Source organism: Apaloderma vittatum, unplaced genomic scaffold, assembly GCF_000703405.1.
Source record: "Apaloderma vittatum isolate BGI_N311 unplaced genomic scaffold, ASM70340v1 scaffold21691, whole genome shotgun sequence".
NCBI lineage: Eukaryota > Metazoa > Chordata > Aves > Trogoniformes > Trogonidae > Apaloderma > Apaloderma vittatum.
The window spans coordinates 17429-37686 of NW_009701041.1; the positions used below are offsets into that span (position 1 = coordinate 17429).

At 37.9% G+C, this 20258-nt stretch overlaps 1 protein-coding gene across 4 annotated transcripts in view; it reads right to left on the reverse strand.

The window, feature by feature from the left end:
- The window catches only part of RNF111 (ring finger protein 111), a 36823-nt gene extending 16979 nt beyond the window's left edge, over positions 1-19844 (reverse strand). For 3 of the 4 annotated variants that reach the window (XM_009879008.1, XM_009879010.1, XM_009879007.1), the window contains exons 1-5: positions 18955-19831; positions 11247-11373; positions 5276-5439; positions 2300-2497; positions 862-1181 (exon numbers count right to left, since the gene is read on the reverse strand). In XM_009879008.1, the coding sequence (XP_009877310.1) occupies positions 862-1181; positions 2300-2497; positions 5276-5439; positions 11247-11373; positions 18955-19831 (1686 nt within the window). Of the gene's footprint in view, positions 1-861; positions 1182-2299; positions 2498-5275; positions 5440-11246; positions 11374-18954 lie in introns of all 4 variants that reach the window. The other variant, XM_009879009.1, reaches the window with a different exon arrangement.
- Between the last annotated feature and the right edge of the window lie 414 nt (positions 19845-20258).

Here is a 20258-nt window from a genome sequence, read left to right on the forward strand (position 1 = left end):
TCTTTTTTCAAACAATTCTTCAAACACTGGGAAAAAAGTCACCCTCAAGCATAATGAGATTAAAAATAAAAATAAATACTAACACAAGCAACTGAGATCCAGATTTTTAGATCTTAAGGCTCAACTCTGGAATAATCTTTAGATATGGTTAACATTTCTTACTCCTAAAGTTCTTGAAACTGGTGAGAAAGACTAAATGCATTACACCAGATTACATAAAAAACCAAGAAACCTATGATGTATAAATCAGTGTGCATACAGGAGTTACATGCATTGGAATATCTGGAGACAAAAAACAATCTTGAGTGTTTTCAGTCGTGCCTAATGTATTAATACTTAAAACATATACCAGATTGGTAGTTCTGCATGTTGTAAATTAAAGTTGCAAAGTATTGTTCTTACTTATAACTGTATTCCTTTAGAGCTACGATTTTAGTTACTTAGTCTAGAGAAAACAATGCTTTTAGAAGAGCACCTATTTTATACCTTTTATAAACAGGTACAGATTATATAATAGACTTAGTTTATTCTTCCCTTAAAGCAGCTCGATTATCTGCATTGCATAACTGCTGTGACCAGCAGAGTATATTTCAAGGTATTATGTTTGGTTTGCTTAAACAGCCACCATCATTTACAGTCGTCAAGATGTCAGCTGTCAATGATTACTTGTTGGATTATGACTTTCCATAAAATTTCATTTTTTTGTGTCCATGTATTATAGCTCAAATCTTCTTTTTAGTTGCCTTCTATAAGGCTCTCTACAGAACATGAGAGTAATCTGTACTTCAGCATCCTATTCTATTCTTTCACATCTATAACAACTTGAAATCAAAAAGCGAGAGTCACGGGAATTAAACATGCCTGGTCGTGGTAACTGGTGCCAGAACTGCTGCCTGCTCCGCAAGGCGCTGGCACTGGAGGAGGCCTTTCAACAGGGCAGCTGGAGTCACTGAATGAGGGAGACAGTGGGACCGCTGGGTGAGGGTTGTGGTGGTGGTGGTGGTGGTGTTGGAAGTGGTGGCCGTGTTGCTGAAAGCAGCTTGTGTGCGGGTGTCCCAATGTGTGATGAGTCTGTGAAGGCCCTCCACAAGGAGAATGCTGAGGGCAGCAGGATGGTAATCTCGGCATGGCCGGAGGGCCAGTTTCCAGTGTTGTAGTAGAGGCAGTTCTTCTTAGATCATCTTGAAGATAAAGTTAATATTAAGCGAAAGAAATTAGTAAAGCTAATCACCTTGAACAAGTGTCTTAAACAGAAAAAAAAACAAATTGTACTTCATGATTAAAAATTTAACCAATTGAAAAAAAACAGATACAGACTTAAAAAAACTGGATACAAAAAAAAAAAAAAAGATTTAGCTACATCTTTCAAATGAACAAAAACTTGAGCAGTTCAAGTGGATGTACTCACGGGAACCACTAGAGGACATGAACTGACACTTGCCTTGTTGCACTGATTTAAAACATGTTTTCAGTGTGTAAAGATCATCCCTGTGGTCAGTGTGCAGAGCTCTCAAATTCTTGTGCACCTGTGGTCAGCTCACTTTTTTTGTACCTAACCCAACTTGCAGATGGGGCAGAGCATCCCCATTTCAAGATGTGATGAGGGCTACCTGTATATACCCATCTACTCTAGGTCAGTATTTATGCACACCTGTATAAGTGCGCTTCCAGTGAAGTGATCTACATAAATCCACAGGCTCTATGATTAAGTATTAATCTCTAACTCTATGATTAAGTATTACTCTATGATTAAGTACTAGCCTTACCATTTTTTTCATGCCTACAAAGTGCAGGAAAAAAGTTTTAGATAACTAACGAAGAACAGCACAATAACATCTAAACTAGCAGTACTAGTCTACAAACTTCAGTCATTCGAGATGCACAGTACTAAAAGCTATAGCAAGACCAACTCCATTTCTAGTATCAATGTACAGAATGTATATACATCCTTCATTTCCTTACAATACGTGTTAAAAAACCCAGAGCATTCCTCTAACACATTGGAATGGAACACAATGGAACACTTAATTCCCTGTGAATGACATTCTACCTCCTCAAAAAGCAAGGCTGTGGATCATAATCATTCCAGTAGGCAAAAGCAGAAGGCTCCAGCACAGCCTCCTTCATCTTTGGGGGAGAAACCAACGATCTTTTCCAGATTCCCGTTCTCTCAATTTATTACTGTTATCTTCAGTAATAAAAGTTCACGTCTTTTAATCTAGAGAATGCAGATTAACTTCCTTTACCTCCTTTGTATTAGGAGGCAACGCAACAGTTTAGAAACTCTCTAATTCTGTACCTGCAGCTGAAGTACCAGCAGTGCTGGCGCTGGGAAGACTGGAAGCCGCCTCTGGTGCTGCGGAAGGCTGGCTGCTCGAGACGTTGGGCGCTGCATCAGAGGCCTGCTCTGAGGTAGACGTACTAGAACTGTTACTGGAAGCAGAACTCACAACCTGCGGCTCCACTCTGGCTGACGTGGTTGGCACAACTGTCGGCTCTAGCATAAGGGAAAAAAAAAAAGCTTTGATGTTCTTCAAGCATTAAAAGCTGCTGGTTTGGGTTTTTTTTATTATTGTTGCTGGGTTTTGGTTATTTTTACAAGAAATTCTCAATTCCGGTCTTGCCAAATGCTAAGGAATTTGGAACAAAAAAGCCTAACAGGTACAAAATACAGAAGTTAATTCTGTTTCACTTGTCTATGGAAAAAAAAAAATTTTCTTTTTTTTCAAAGAAATCAACTCAAATTTTAAGAAGTAATATAAAATCAATTCCCAACCAAATCTGACCTATCAAGTTTTCTGTATTGAATAAAATACAACTAGAAAGGAAATTAATTTACTTCTACTTTATAATGAAAACACTTCTCAAAATCCTTCATAAATCCACAGGCTCTATGATTAAGTATTAATCTCTAACTCTATGATTAAGTATTACTCTATGATTAAGTACTAGCCTTACCATTTTTTTCATGCCTACAAAGTGCAGGAAAAAAGTTTTAGATAACTAACGAAGAACAGCACAATAACATCTAAACTAGCAGTACTAGTCTACAAACTTCAGTCATTCGAGATGCACAGTACTAAAAGCTATAGCAAGACCAACTCCATTTCTAGTATCAATGTACTGACTTAACGAATCTGCTTCTAATTATGAGACATCTGGTAAAAGTACATACATGTTCATTTTGCATACTATAATGGTAGCTGTTGGCAATATATTTAATTGGATCCGGGAAAACACAACAAACACTTGATAGATCTTGTTCTTTACTACACAATTGTAAACAGGTTAAAAATTAAAAAGATACTCGGTGGCATAATTTAAATTTGCTTTTGAAAAAGTCTGACTCTAAGTTTGAAATTTCTCTCTAATTACTGACAAGGCAATGACATGATTAGGAATATGAGATACCATAAAAGCAAGCATCAACAGAAAGAGCTCAGGTTTTTTTAGTAAAACGTCTGCATGGATATCAGGAAAAAAAACCCAACCAAACAAAAAAGCATCAAGACACTTCAAATACTACCTAAAGTCTCAAAATATGACTAGTTTTCAAGACTGTATCTAGGTATATCAGCAACTCAGCAAGCAAGGGAATAATCGTATCTCCCTTCTTGCAAATCTTCCAACTCATCACATTAAAAAACCCATGATCCAATACCTACATTTAAACTCCTCAGGATTTTAATGTGGCATTCCGATATACTAATTCCATTCAAAGGAGAACATTTGGGGAGAAACATACTAACGTTTAAATCTAAAAACCCCAGCAAGTATGTGGGACATGTATAGGCTAACATTGACAGGTGATCGCTCAGGGCTCAAGACCCGGTGCTAAAACACTCCGCAAACAATCCCACCGTCAGACCCGGCTCAGTTCCGGCAGCCGCAGTCACCCTGAGAGCCTCCTTCTGTTCCGACTCACCGCTGGCAATACAAACAGTCCTGTTTCTCCCCCCAAACCAGGAAAAGCCAGCGGGCTTAGTCAATCTCAAACTACTTGCTAAGAGAAACTTAATTTCAACACATCTCACAGATGGATAAAAATATGATCCTTATGCTCATGGAATTTGCTAGCAAAGTTTTAAGACTAGTATCTTGGAAGACATCAGTACCATTATGATAAAGTGCATAACTACCTTGTAACAGTGTTAATTCAGTTTTTATCATTTCACACTAGTTCACTTGTGAAATTTGATGCCAAAACCCAAAAATAATATTCCTGAAACCCCTGAAGACTCATCTTAAGGTATTTCCTCCGTCGAGGGAAGAAACAGCTAGTCTTAAATATGCAAGTTAGAGGAGTAAAAGTTTGTTCAACAATAATATTTTTAGCATAATTTTGCTCCTAGATTTAAGACTAAACTCGGTAACTTGAGTTTGAAGAGTACATTAAAGCAATAGATGCACAGTACCCTTCAATGGTAGAGCTGTTGGGGTATTTCACAGTAAATCCTTAAAGACAAGAATCTGTCAATCAACCCATTCTCAAAAACTATCAGAAAATCAAAACCAATTCCAAGCCTTTCCAACTCTTCAACCCAACCGCTCAAAAAAGAAAACTTGAATAGGATACTGCAAGATACTAGCTTGTGATGCACTTGGGGACAGAGCCACAACCCAACTAAACTTCTGCTAAGCATTAAAAGTAACATGCACCCAAGAAACCCTCAAAACCACTACCACCAAAGAAATTAACCCGCACAAATGTAGCTTTTGTTTTTTGCTCTCTCAACTTCTGACAGTACCTGCAAGTTGCTCTTATGGTTTTCAGCAATATTAAGTACCAGCAAGTTTTAATGTTAGGAAATAATGACCATTGCAGCTTCAGAAACCTAACCTACTTTACCAGTTTGGAGTTGTTTTTCTTTTCTTTTTTAAAATTATTTTTACTTCAAGGCCTGAAAGAATAGTAACTATTCCAAAGCATAGGCAGCGATAGATTTTCCTTTTATAGTGTTCTATTGAAGTAAACACATATTTTTAGAGTCATAGTTCCAACCTGTTCTGTAATTTCTGCCTGATGAGTCAGCCCTCCGACACACACCCAAGTCAGCTTTGGAAAATAAATTAGATCTAGTAACTCACTGGGAATGACTAAACTTTTAATTTTAAAAAGAACGCTGCAAGAGGATTTTCTGACAGGCTTGGAAATCAATTTGTCTAGAACTAAGACTTTTTCATAGAGTACTGTAACTGGTGCAACTCCACTCCCCTTACACTGACCAGCCTGCTTCTGAGAAAGCAAGACATTCCTCAGAGCAACGCAACTTACCATCTTCATCCACGGTGAGGTCCACCACCTCCGCTGCGTTCTGCCTCAGGGGCTGTATGACTGTGGAAACCCTACTGCGGTTCCGCTGTTCTTGAGGTCGGGAAGCATGAGAACCAGAGCTTTGTCCCCAGTGTGATCTTGTGTGTCCAAGTGTTGAACGAGACCTTTAAAAAAGTAACACCTTAAGTACTGACTTAAATTTTGCTATTATTACATTTTTCTCCTTGAGAACCTATTTGAAATGGTTTTTCACATTATTACTACAAAAGCACTTTGTTATGTTGAAATACCTCACTACTTCACCTTCACTAGATGTGTGCTTACAAACATTACTGCACCCATACTATTCAGTTTAGCCACACAAACACAAACACTCAGGTCAGTGATGCTCTGGAGTTTAAGTTAAGAGGATGCTGTCTTTAATTAAACTGAAGAATATTTTTTACAGTATTGTATTTACTGGTTCACTCTCAAAAACCTTTGATTCTCGAGTATTTACATAAATTAAGTGGCTCTTATTTTCCAGTTTGGAAAAAACAACGTACTTGGACTTCAGAAATTCAGAAGAGGAAAATGTGAAGAGAAGAGAATGACTTCACTAAAAACAAACAAAATCCACTACACAAAAAATCACCACGGAGTTCAGGCTACATTTCTGTTCTGCCTGTGCTCCCTTCACCCCTAGCTGTGTAACCCACTAACCAAGATCACTGTATGTTCCTGCAATGCAAAAAGCATACTTGCTGAAGTCTTCTCAATTCCACTTCAGCAGTGACTGTAATTTAAACATCAAGTTGGTTCAAAAAGGCACATCCTCTTAGAAGTTTGGATTTGCATAATGTCCAAATTGATTTGTGTGTGCTTTGCCTGCATCCTACTAACACTCCAGATGAAATTTACCTCCCAAGCCCCTTTAAAAACTCTGAACTGTTACTCTCTGGTGGTGCACTTTGGTAATATCAGGTGACATGGAAGTCTTGCCTCCTATTTCCTCCTCTCCTCCTCTTCAGCTAAGAGTTAAGGGTCATGGGAACACCTTGGGTTTGGAAGCAAAGGAGAGAAGTAAGCTGCACAAGGGTATGCAGGATTGCCAGTGTTTACTCCTCTTGCAGGAACTCCAGCTTTGTACCAAAACCAGTACAGCCAGCACCTCCCACCTCTGTATCTTTTGTTTTTCAATGCAAGCTGTAAATTCAACAATAAAAAATTTATTTGGTTTTCTTCTTGCACAAACGAACAAGCAGACAAATGTGACAAAGCATCGAACTGGGGATGAAGAGAAGTAAGGACTAGCACACAACCGGACAGTCAGCTAACAGTCCCAGCAACAATGGAGGTGGAAACAAAGGACTACGGAACTGAAACAGTCTTAAAGTTACAGGTCCGGGTCTTTATTTCCTTGTTATGATTACACAGGATATTGTTCTGAATGACTAATGATTATGTTAGTTATATGGTGCTGTGTATATGCAGTCTGTGGCTGAGTCCACGTCATTTCAAAATGACGGGGTGAGCCCACCTCCAAAGCATGTGGGACCCAACGGCTCAGTCCGTTTTATGCCAAGATGACTCTCAAGCAGATCTTAAAAGCTTTTTATTAATCAGAAAAGGACTGTCCGTGAAGGCTTCGTAGCATTTTGGTGGATATGGTCTATCTCATCCTCCCAGACATGATTTCAGCAGCTATACTGCTGGTTGGGATTGCAGTTTATTTTACATCAAAGATTTACTTTCTCTGTGCTTTGAAAGCAGCCCTATGTTGAATGGGGAAGGGAGCAGGCAGGAATGGTCATTAGTAGGTAACAATCTCCTGATGGAACAGGGCAAAATGAAAGACATGGAGAAGGAAACTAACACATGGATTTCTGTATGTATTTTTTTTAAACCTGAGACTGTGCACAACATAAGAACTGTGCACAACAAATTTCTATGTGCATGTGACCAGGTGAGGATTCAACACACTACCAACTGCATCTCATCAGCCAGCACTCAGAAAACTAGCAGAAGATCATTATCATCTTGAGTTCACAAGGCAAATAGAAATTAGACAAATAATTTACCAGCTCTGGTAACAAAAGAACCTACAAAGGGATGTAGTCACAAAGTTTTTGCGTAACTTCTTGATCTAAATTAAGTAAGATTTTCAGTCTGCATTTCTCAGTTGTGGAATAAATTCAAAGAGGCTGCAGCTTAACAACTCCCACTGAAAGTGGTTTTCTAGACACCAACGATTTTCACTGGGTTTAATAAGCTTCAGAATAGTTTCTTCAGGAGCAAATGAAAATAAGGAACTGTTTTCATGAGCGCTCTCCTTACTCTTGGGGAGCAAAACGAGTGGCTATCCGCTGGACTATTTTACACTGATGCTACTGATGAAATGTACTCTGCACGGTTTACGATCAAGGACTATGTCCCATCACTGCTTTTTCCAGAGTCCACTGTCAGTTTGGTCAGATCTTGCTTTTACGAAAGCAGCAATCATCAGAGAAGGATTTCACTGAGTGGAGAAGGATAAGAAATAAATGCCATAAGGGAAGGGGAGAAAAAAGTAAATCTTCAAGCCCATACAGTACTACACTTAAGAGAGACAGCAAAGCCTAAAAGCGAGCACAAAGCTGTACTGTTTGCTGTCAGGACGAGCAAGGCAGGAGCTGGGGAGTTACCCAAAACGCCTGGTCAAAGGCACTGCAGAAAGAAACCCTTTCTCTCTCACAGCTCTAGTTCTCTAAAGCTTCTCCTTTATCTTCTCCGTATTCAGCATTGGTACCGCTTTCTTTGAGAGAATTTTCGTTCTTGAAATGTTCCGCTTCTATGTTCTTTATCTATTCTGCCCACAACACATTGAAAACAGTGACAGATGATCTCGTGTCCACTAACGTGCTCCTGGACCTGCATCACAACAGATGATTCGCCTCAGCCTTTCCAACACAAAACTTCTCTCTCTCTTTTTTTTTTAATTCCCCCTCCCCTCCCTTCTAGCTTTTCCAATTCTAAACATAAATTTTGAGTTTTAAGGGGCCTAGGTTTGTTGTCTGGAAAATGCTGGCTTCCTTCTTTATTCTAGTAGCTTTCTTTTCTCTCACAAAAAACATGTAATTGCTATGACTGAAAGGAGGATTCCGGAAGAGAGAGATTAAACACTTCATGAATTTTCTTTCCTACTTTCTGATCTTTAGTATTAAAATACTCGGTAAGCTTTTATGCACAATCAGCCATCAGCTGACCTTCAGGTATTAGCAAGCACATTCTTACAAAAAACTTCCTGTATTCAAATACATCAATTTCTTTCTAAGTAAGTTCCATCTGTAAATTGTGAATAAATTAATATATTCCTATTAGCTACATATGGACAATTGTTTAAAAATATTTTCTTAAAAATGATGCTTTTTATCTTCCATTTAGGAAGGCAGAGAAACCAGCTTTAACATGCTTAAATATCTCAACCGCCAATTCCTACCACAGCTTAAATTTAGAACCTACTATTAGATCCATCTTTTATTTACTAAGGTCAAGATTAATACTTCAGAATTTTAAGTTTTTTGAAACTGTAAAGTGTGAAGTTGTGATGTCCCTGCAGAATGCTTCATATAAAGACAAATGTCAAAGTGACAGCCTCCAGAATTTATATAAGCTTTTTCAAATCTACAGTCTTTTCCACTACAATTAATTTGCAATCTGTAAGTCCTTATCTTAATTTAGGGATAGAGACTGCTACTCAATAACTGAGTTTTAAAAAACACATGAGTGTTAGTTCTAGAGTATTCAGTGTATGTAACAGGCATTAAAAAGCTCAGCCTCAGATTTCACAGAAAAAGCAGTACTATGAACTGTCAAAAGAGGTATCTTAATTTTTGCATTTCTAGTTTTTTTTTACTTCCATCCAAAACCACGCTTTTGCCCTTTTAGAAAATACACTAACCCCTCTCATCTATACACAAGTTTTAAAAAACAAAAATCACTACTTATTTTGCTTTGAACAGTATTCTCAGTTTGCTAAATAACCTTCACAAAGTTGATTTCACTTAGAGCATTTATATTTTTTCTTTTATACTTAACTATCATTTAGATGTCCCAGAGCTGCCTTTGTTCCACTACAGTTGGCAAAACTAATATGCTTGAAACACAGGAAAACCTGCATAGGAAATTCTCTATGTTCAAAGTATAAAAGACTAGTTTAGAAGTTCCTGACATTTCAGGCTCAAGATACAAATTTAAATCTCTTCCTCTTTATAGTAAACTTCCTAGAATTGTTTTCTTACTGCATTTTCTTCTTTGACACAGAATCATAACTCTTTCCAACACAAAATAAAACTCAATGATTTATCTCTCAAAAAGTGTTCAGCTCAATATTTTCAGTGATGTCTTTTCTCAACAGTAAACAGTTAAAGAGTAAACCTTGATTTGACTATTCTGTTATAGTCTTAAAAGAAATGATCAAATGCCTCTGAGAAATTTGCACATTAGAAGGTCTAACAAACCAAGCAGGCTAAAATTTTAAATTCACGATAAAGCGCCCTTGATTTAATCTCCTTCTCACTTAAGTCACCAGTAAGGACACCATTGACATCAACAAAAATGAGGGGTGGGGGTGTTGCTGCCACAGTTTTGGCTGTAGCATTGGCAGAAGGTAAGGGAAGAAAGTAATTTTTTTGAGTCTTTTATAGCAACTACACAAAATGTTTCTTATTGTTGCAAAAGAAAGCTGTTTGATTTTTAAAAGCATCTTATCTGTCTTTAATCAGGTCTGAATTAACGTTCTACAAGCACAATCACTTTCATCTAGCCTAATTTTTTACCCTTTAAAGCTCTACATGCAAGTTGTAAGAGACTAACAGAGACATTAACTTGACCTAGCTCAAGTCTTTTCAAGTATACATGACTCTTCCCAACAAATACATTCATGTGCATAAATCCACTATTTCTAGAGACATGTTTCCAATCACCTCAAGACAAGAGCATCTGTTGACTGTGCAGCTTTTGTTTTCTTCGTAACAGAAGGAAGTATAAAGAAACACATTGCTGAAGAATTTTTTTTTATTGTTGATTTCTCTCATCTGTCCCCATTTCCTCTTTGCTATAAATTCAGGCTACATATTTTTGTGAATATGACATCCTTTGTGTGCCAGAATTTAACAAAAAATTTAGAAAGTTCCCAGTGTTCATGACATCTACATTATGCATGCATTTGTCTTAAACATAACATCATTTTGTTCAATGTGACGTTTATTCCAATACAAGTGATTTTTGCAGAACAACTTGTCTATTATATCAAATTTAAACTTGCATTAGTGAAAGCACTACCTGACGGCAAACAGACGGACTGTTTTCATTTGCTGCTTATCGTTCCTTCGTCGTTACAAGAAATTAATAACCATCCCTCACATTCTACAGTTTTGTCTTCATGTTCACAAATGTGCAAACATACGTAACAGGCAGGCATCTCCAACAGTCCCATGCACACAAGAATTTCAAGTTTTCTTCTTCAAGGAACTCCACTTTAAGAGATTCTGACAAGTATGACACAAAACTTGCAGAGAGACACAGAAGAAGAGGAAAGCATAAACAGCAGAAGCTTCAAAGGAGCAGGATGCTTCCCTGAGAAATGCTCAGCTAACCCCTACTCATCTCAGCTCAAACTGGCTCTCTCCAGGATCTCACTGTTCAGCTTTGCTTTCCCAAAATTCTGTCCAGCAGTCACACTAACTACAACCACCTCAACAAGTCCAGATTAGTTGCATTGATGAGCTTTGGGATTTTTTGTTTGTTTCTCCGCTTTGCTTTGGTTTGGTTTTTTGGTGGGTTTTGTGGAAATTTTTTTTTGTTTGTTGTTTTTTTCAAATCAAAAATGCATACTGTGCATCCCGGTTAGAATTTCTGTGACTTTACCTTCTGGGTTTTAAATGATACAGAGTCTTGTGACAACCTTGTAGTCAAGCAAAACTGTATTAATACAAAGAAATGCAAGTCTCACCTGTAGCTTTCACCAACTGTGACAATCTCCACTTCACTATCTGTTGAGGTAACATTTATTTCTTCATTAGCAGTGACCTGGGGAGTGGAGGATGCTTCAATCACTACAACATCTTCATCAATATTTCCTGGTGAGGAAGAAGCAAGAAGGTTTATATACATGATCTATCTTAGGAGCTGTCATCCTAACAGACTATTTTTAACTAGACTTACAATACAAGTAGATAGAGAATGTCATGGTGTATATCAAAACATTAGGTCTAACTGTCTTAAATAAATGACACAACTGGTAAGGTGAGCCCCCTGAAACTTCCGTATATAAGGAATTTATCCTAGCATTAGAGCATTATATTTACAAGGCAATGAAGAATTAAAACTGTACTCGTACTAAAGAACTATTGAAATTTAAGAGCTCTTTCTGAATGCTCTGTACTAATAAAACTAAACAAACAAAATAAAATGTCCACTGCCAAATGCACTTAAAATTCAAGTTTGCTGGTTCGAGCTACTCCAAGCTTAATCCTTGTAAAGCCATGAAGCCTTGCAGTCCCCCATAATGTAACTCAGCAGGTTAAGTTAGTGTGTGAAGGTGAACTTCACTGGTAATGTCAGTCAGGATAGTTCAAGATGGTTGACTTGAATTTTTAAGAGTGCACAATCCTACAAAGCAGAAGGAAACTTTCTTTAGTGAGGTGACTGACAAGCAGAAATAAAACAAAAATAAAACAAATGGATTCTCAGAAGGTTTGCTGTATTGTTTCTAAAAATATTTGCTCAATAGAACCTTGAGGCACTTGCATGTCTCAAATATTTCCTACATATGTAACTCTTAGGAGGCATTTGGTAATTCCAAGGCTACACATTAGCAGTAAACAGCTGAACACATCTTTAAGGCATCTTCATTTTTAGACACGTGAGAACATACTTGGTATATACACACAGCTGCAAAGTAAATTTCTTAGAGCATAACACCAACAGAATTTGTTATTTCAGTGAACTCCAGTTCTAATATACTGCAAGATTTACAAAACATACCAACAGCCAAGAAAAAAAACACCACAAAACAAACGAAGATCCAAATCCAGAAACACACCAGATGACAAAATACTCACGCATCTTTCTCAGTATTACTTTTCACACTGCAGTTCACTAAACGGGGCATTTTATATATTCCACCATGACAAGGTATACTTCATTTATTTGCGTTTATGCACATACCAGTGACTGACCAGTCATCTTCTGTCTGGAACGAACGTCAAGCAAATTTGATCTTAAAGTATAAGTATGAATATCTTACTCATGAACGTACCATCTAAACGATTGACCCTGTAAGAGAAGAGCTAAATCTGTATAATGAGTGTGTTCCCATACTAATCCTATACTCCTTGAAGGTAATCTGCCTATAAGGAGAAGAGTCACTGGGCTGTCGGCAGCACAATAGTTCTGTGCATCTACGAGAAGTATTTTGTACTACTTTCAGTGTAATACCTATGGTTATAAAACACACAGAAAATTATCCTCCTGCAGGTGTACACTACTCCTCTCTGTCATCTCCTGAGTAACAAAACGCAGCAAGCACATTATACACTACTTGTTTGTGACTAAATTAGCCTTTGGGCTGCCACTGAAAGACTCGTTCTACATTTTAAATGAGTCAGTTAAAGCCAAAACTACTTCTGAAAATTACAACAAGAATTTTGTTAGTTTCCACAGAATTTTGTTTCTTCCCCTACTCACACCTACAAATAATCTTTTTGAGTGCACACAAACTGCCAAATTTTAGTTTGCAAGCTTTGCAGATCCCAACAATTCAGACCCATCAACAGCAGTTAGTAATTAGGTTTTGAACATGCCTAATAATCACCGACTTCTTTACAGAAGCTTTTCTTCTCTCTTTTAAAAGCCTGTTTTATGACAGAAACCTGGTGATCAGCTAGCCTAGGGGAAGGGATAAACTACACTTGAATCCAAATCTGTACAGGCTCAAAATGATAATTATCTCTTCAAAACCAAAACACACTCTCCTCCAGTCCCTACATCACAAAGACAATAAATCTGTCAGATTTAAGGGTTAGAAAATGCTACTTTATTAAGCAGAATATAACTTTAAAGATACTATAATATCATGTAGTCCAGTATTTAGATCAGTAAATTAGGATATTTTTTCCTCAGAAAGTTGTAAGATTATTTCAAAACTGCATCTGCTATGTGCCTTTGATAGGCCACATGCAGTTCTGAGAAGTTTTAGAATCAAATACTTTAAGAATTGAGAACCTATAAGCAAGACACTAAGATTTGCAAAACATAACATGTAAAATATAGAGAATTATACTCTGGGTATAGTATATATAATTATACTATTACTTACCTCTGAAAAATCATGGCATAACTCAGAGATTAACCAATTGTCATCAACACAATCCCACTAAGGACATAAATAACACCTGTATAATATCCAAATTTATGTTTGACTGATTGTTGTCCTTCCTGGAGACTATTTTACATCTATTTTGCAACTAACATGGAATTTAACTAGTTTAAATATTGCATGTAAGATAGTGAAGGAGTTTTACAATACACAATTTCAAACGAGACATCCTGACCAAGCTGTAAGTGAAAACAGAAAATATTTAAAATAGCCAGTCAAGTTCCAGTGACAAGAGAGGACTTATTTTGAGCTTCAAGCTTTCACTGGGTCAGACCAAGGGCCTGCCGAGGACCCTGGTCTCTCTGCCAGCTGCAGCCGGCAAAACTACATGGTCAGAGCAGAAAATGCAGGCTCCAGTCTTTAACTGAAACGCCTCACACCACCGAGCATCCCCAGCTGCGGTACAGGTGTCAAACAGCTCTGGCTCTTCTATTCCTTGCTCACGGACAGCTGTCACTGTAGCTAATCTCTTTCTGAACTCGCTACTACTATCTGCCTCGACAGCACCTTGTGCTGCTGAGTTAGACAATTACCTGAATAGTAATTTAGGTAATAACCTGATCGGTAATTCAGCTCAAAATTGATAAAATAATATCCTACTGGTGTTAGTGAGTGCTCCCTTTCTCAACTCTCAGACTTCTTGAACCAGGTGTGACGAGTACCCCCTGCTCCCAAGCCCTGGTAATACCGTTAGCGTTCACGAGCCATTCTCCGTGACTGAGTGGGGTCACGTATTCGGCCTTCTTCCTCTCGTTCTCAGGCTCTGAAGGTCCTGTGAACCAAGTAGACAAATCAAACAGATTTCTTCTTCCCCTCCCTATCAGCCTCAAGATTCCTGGGCACCAGGACAGTTACTCCCTTGCTGGCCTTGAAGGTCCAGGCACGCAGCCAAGCAGGTGGTGCTGATGACCCTGCAAGCGCACAGGGCGGCACACGAAGCGGTGTCTACAAAAACAAGCAGTTATAAGTCCTAAGGAGGAACATGAACCAAAACTGCTGCTGGACAGTGATTCCATCTGGTGGCCAGAGATGTCCTCACCGTCCTCTGCTTCCTCCAAGGATTGAGTGACTCATATTCTTTTATACCAATTTCAAGTCTAGATGAGATTATTATATTGATACAGCAAACCACATCTTAAGATTTTACCTGATCTCCAGAGGGTCCAGGTGATTAGAAAGGAAAAGTTAAGTTGCATTATAAATTCTGTCCTACTCTACTTATAGATTGTGCTTGTAGAAATCCTGTGTCATTCTAATCATAAATTCTGTACCACGCTAATCATAATGTCCTGCTAAGAAAATAAAGCTTTAATTGTAATTAAAATTTAGTGCTGCTGACACTCTGCCAAGGATCCCTAAAAGCACCTGCCTGTCCCTTTAGCGTTGGGCGACACTAGGTTAGAAGATTACAGTTTTTCCGTACCTCTGTAACTTCCAATGGCTGTGTACGATAAGAGAAATTTTCAAATACATACAAATCGCTTAGAAGTCTGCACCCTAGTGGAAGAGTCAACAACCAGAATTTAGGGGATTTTGTCCAACTGTGAGCCATGCTAATATGGGCTAATAAAAAACTCTATCGACTGCTCTTAACCAAGTGCAGTCCTATCAGCAATACTACAGCAAGCCAGTTCTAGAAGTGGCATCCTTCCACTACAGAAAGCTGCAGCAGCTACAGAGAAGTGCTGAAGTGAATTCCACACTTTTTCTACCATACCTGTTTAAAGCTCCAGTTCACAGTAGACAGAGCAACAATGGGTAATGCTGACTGCTCACAAAACCAGGTGCTTCTTTCCTTGCCACTCCCTACCTCTCCAACTCCTCTCTAGCAAGAGGCACAGCAGGAGATGTATTCACTTCCCTGTCCACTAATGCTGTTGACATAAAAGCTCTGAGTTATGAGCTGCATCAGTTACTGTGAGGATGCTGCAGTTTTAGGAAGGATTAAGTAACTGAAAAATAATCAATTTTAATAATAGGCAGATCATTTCCATAACAGATGTTTATCTGTTAAAAATTATCTGAACATGAAGTAGTACATGTATACCATTTTCAACAGACTCTGGCTTTTTAAATACCGGCTGTCTATATTCAACATTTTTGAGAGACTGACACCAAATATGTTAGAGGAATCAAGAGGACAGTAGTGAATAAACTCCATCTTATCATTCTAAGCAGCTCTGAAGAAAAACTGGAGTAGTCTCTCATCAGTATTACATTCTAAGGGAAGTGGAAAGACCTGTCAAACACTACCTGTTCAAAAATGTAAAGTAAGATGCCAGACTCTGAAAGAATTTTAAGGGCTATCAGGTGAACAATTTATGACAATGCAAAATTCTACCCAGTGTTTTTGTATAGTATTTTCCCATCTCCCGGAGTTCAGCTTTGTAGTCAAATCAGAGTATGTGAGGCTAAAAACTTGTTCCAATTTTTACTCTTCTGGTTCTCTCTTGCGTCTCACAGCAGGAGGAGTGGAGTGAGTGGCTGCACGGTGCTGAGTTGTCAGCTGGGATTAAACCATGACAACACCAACATTCAAATCAAAGAAATACTTTGTGACATATCCTTAATGCCAATTACTATAAAGTTGGCTACAAGACGAATCATGTAACTTTGACGCCTGCTTATTAAAAATCCAGTTGCTATCATATCTTTTAAAACTGTATTTTCTTTCTATCTCCTTTCTCAAGTGCATTCTCTAGTACTTTCACATATATGCTGCAGGGCTCATATTCTTAGCTGAAGTTTAGTCCTGCACTGTATTCTGCAATTTCAGCAGATGCATAAGTAACTTTCACATGCCGATCTCAACCAAAAGAATTCTTCCCTAACATTAACAGGCTAGTGTAGCATTACTAGCCACAGAATTCTTTCCTCATATAGAAATGCCATCCTGGTTGCTCACTATACAGAGAAGTTGCATAGCTATTTTTCCAGCTGGCCCCGTTTCTGTCCCAATTAACTCACTAACTAGAAATGCCTTATGTAACAGCAGAAGGCTACAGAGAGTGTTAATCATACTTCTATCTTACTAAAAATAGGCCAATTTTGTACAGGAAGTCTGCTCAACTTCCCATTATATCTGCAATGTAAATGAAATGCTCAAAACCTTTCCAACAATACATATTACCACTGGAAAAAAACCCTGATAGTATTCACATACTCTACGGCAGAATTAACTTTCAGCTCACTGCAAGTGCTCATTCTGAAGTACAGCCACTGTAATACACATTCTTTAAAGCACACCTTGTTTCAGTTACAGCTAATGTCAGTATTTTAATCTACAATTAGCTGGTCCAGAGCTAACTTTCCTTTAATTCATGACATGAGAATAACATAATTTCTTGAAGGAATTAAGTGTGTTTTTCAAGTAGCATGAAAATTAATCCACTGGACAATTCACTTTTCCACATAACCAGATGAAACAAATACAAGTTCCTACCATCAAAATAACACCACACTGAATCACTGAATTACCAGAAGTTAACTGAACAGCTTGAATATTCACATTTTTACAAGACCTCTCTCTAAAAAGGCTCTTTAGAAATACCTAAGAAAAGCCTCACTATGGAAATACTTGTTCAAGGGAAGTAAAAGCACAGAAGGGCTATTAATTGAATTTGTGTTAAAAAAGGGCAGTAGGTTTTAACAGTTCAAGTAGATAAAAGAAAATAATTGAAAATTCTCTCTCTAAATACATTTATGGATAAAAACAGACGGTCACCTAAGAAGCCACAATGTACATTTTCTCTTCCATATACTAGTTTCACAGTTGCATGATGCTCTGTGGGGAGAGCTGTTAATGGCCCTACATGATTTTACAGTTACATGAAACTCCATCCTCTCTGAAAATGAGAAGGAACTATGATCTAGGAAACAGAAGTGTTAACACAGGAGTTTCCCAAGCTGTTTTTCAGTGGGAATGTATGCATATCCCCAAACCTTATTTACAAACCATATCATTCAATATGCTTGAACATGTGCATCAAATGCAACTTTTTTAGACTTGAAAACATTAAATTTCTGTCCCCTCAAAATATGCAGGAAGGTAATTAAGGCTCTGAAGTATTTCTTTTGTTTCAGAATTATTTAAGGAGCCCTAGCACTGCATAAGTAAGACTTTCACATTACAAATTTTACTACTTGTATCTAAACAGCACAATAAAGAACAACACAAATTATTTCCTGCTACAATAGACAACAAGCAGTACTCTAGCCTTTAGCACTCTGGTTCTGTTCAAGCATGAACTCTGCCCTAACATTAACAACATATATGTTTTCTTCTATTTTTTTAAACCTGTCCTTGTCTTTTCAGCCATTTCTTCTTAGAGGCATGAACAGCACAGTCTGAGATATGCTTTCACTTTCTGAAATACATCTGTCACTAGGCAAAAAACCACGATCACACTGTGCTGTGTTCTATGGATCTACTTCCCCATGCCCTCTAAAAAGCTGAAATGATAAACAGAATGCACAACTACAACACTGTGAACGTTACCAGTCCCAGTCTTAGGACTGCCTTTCCCTTGGCAAATTTAAAACAAAAGTAAGCCCAAGAAAATTCATATGTGGCAGAACCTAAAACAAGTGAAACAAAACCCACCTCCCCCTAAAGACCCCATTCCAAACACTCAGTATTGAATACCTGCATAAACCAGCTGCAAGATTATCGCATTTTGTTTATCGAGGTAAAACACGCAGTACATATATAACACTTTGCAAATTCTAAGGCCTGAAGCCTTGGACAGCACTTATTATTACAGTACTAAAGCTATCTTCAACTGAATCCTACTTCAGGCTCTAACCACAATGACGCTTTTGTTTGCTAATATATTTTTCTTTTTAAGTTGTCAAGCGCAGTTAATTAGATATTAGCAGGTACTTCTACATTCTGAAACCAGACAATTGTTATTCCCACAGTCAGTTAACAAAGCTATACCAGCTCAAATTTTTAGTACAATTCAACAAGCCAAAAAAAAAAAATGAAGTGAATTCACAGCATATGACTAACCAGAATCAATAATCTTCCAGTACATTGTTTAGAAATCATTAACTTTAGCTGTTAAAGATCTTAGATTTGCTGGAATTTTACTGGAAGCTCTGAATGTACTTTTCCCGTTAAGAACTTAGGCTGTAATGTTCACATTACTTGCAGGATGTCTACTCATAGTATAACTTCTAGAAAAACACAAAATCAACTGCTTCAAAGCACTTAGAGGAAAAGCATATTGTACATGATAAAAGCTCATTAATAAAAACTAGCTCAGGAATTTAGCTTTACCTGAAGGAACAGCTGTACTGTTCTGGTGATTTTCACCAGGTGACACAAACAAGTCTTCCTCCCCTTCAGTAGATGAACTGGAAGAAGATTCACTACTGAGATCATTCTCACTGGAACTGCTAGAGCTGGGTAGCAAAGCATACTTTCTTCGAGCTAACACTTCCCGTTTTTTCCTCTGCATTAAAATTCGTTCTTTTTGGTTCTGTGTCCGCTGCGACGAACTCGTTTTCACAAATCTCTTCCTATATGGAAGTCTTCTTAAAGAACTGCTGTGAAAACAGGGCCTTTTCATTAATAACCCAGGTACAGAGTCTGCCTCAGTCCGCGGCCACTTTTGTGACCTCGCACTATGAGTTCTACCTGCAGTATTCAGCACTGCCTGAGAGTGTCTAACAGGAGCATCTTTTTCTTCATCAGATGTTACTGTGTCAGAGTCTCCAAAATGTAGGCTAGATGAGGGAGAAGAAATACAGTCACTGAAAGAAGAATCATTGTCTTCACTCTGTGTTTCTAGATGCTGTCTTAATCCTAAAATTCCCTGGTTTTCTTTATCGGGACAATTCTGAGTACACGAAGGACCAGCCTGCTGGCTCTTGCGCTTTTTTCGCACCACAATACTTTTGTCTTGGTCTGTACGGTTGCCGTTCATGTCCTTCTGCTTTTGAGAATCACCACATAAATGAGAGAACTCATTCCCTACTTTACTGGCAATCATCTCAACTTCTGCAGTGAAGCTTTTAGCTGCTCCAATAGGCTCAGGGTTCAAGAGGATCCCCTTCAGACTCTCCTGTCTCTTTGGTGCATCAGAAGGAACTTCAGTCTTCATATCCGCTTTTAGAGTATAAACTATATTACATTCAGGAGTCCATTTAGACATGGGAAGTTTTAAGAAAGGCCTAGAAATAAAAATAGATATGCATCAAGAAAAAGAAGCATCAAACTTTCCAAGAGCAAAACTGAAACAAGAAAAATGCCATTTATTGCTAAAATTAACCCCTGCAGTGGGAAAAACAAAACAGCAGCAACTGAAATACAACTGCTTCATAATATTAAGAATACTGCTTGACAACGTAATTTTGAATTAAGACAGAACTCTCATAACTTGCACTGAAGGGAAGTTCTTTCAGTCAGTGAAAACTTTTTTTGCTTTCACAGAGCAAATACCGATGCACGTCATCTGCAAAATGTACAGACAACATCTGTTTTACCAGCGCTTACTTTTACCAGCCTCCTGCTTACAGAAGTTACACAAGTTTCAGGTAAATAGCTCCAACAGCCATCAACTAAACAGCATGCTTAAATAA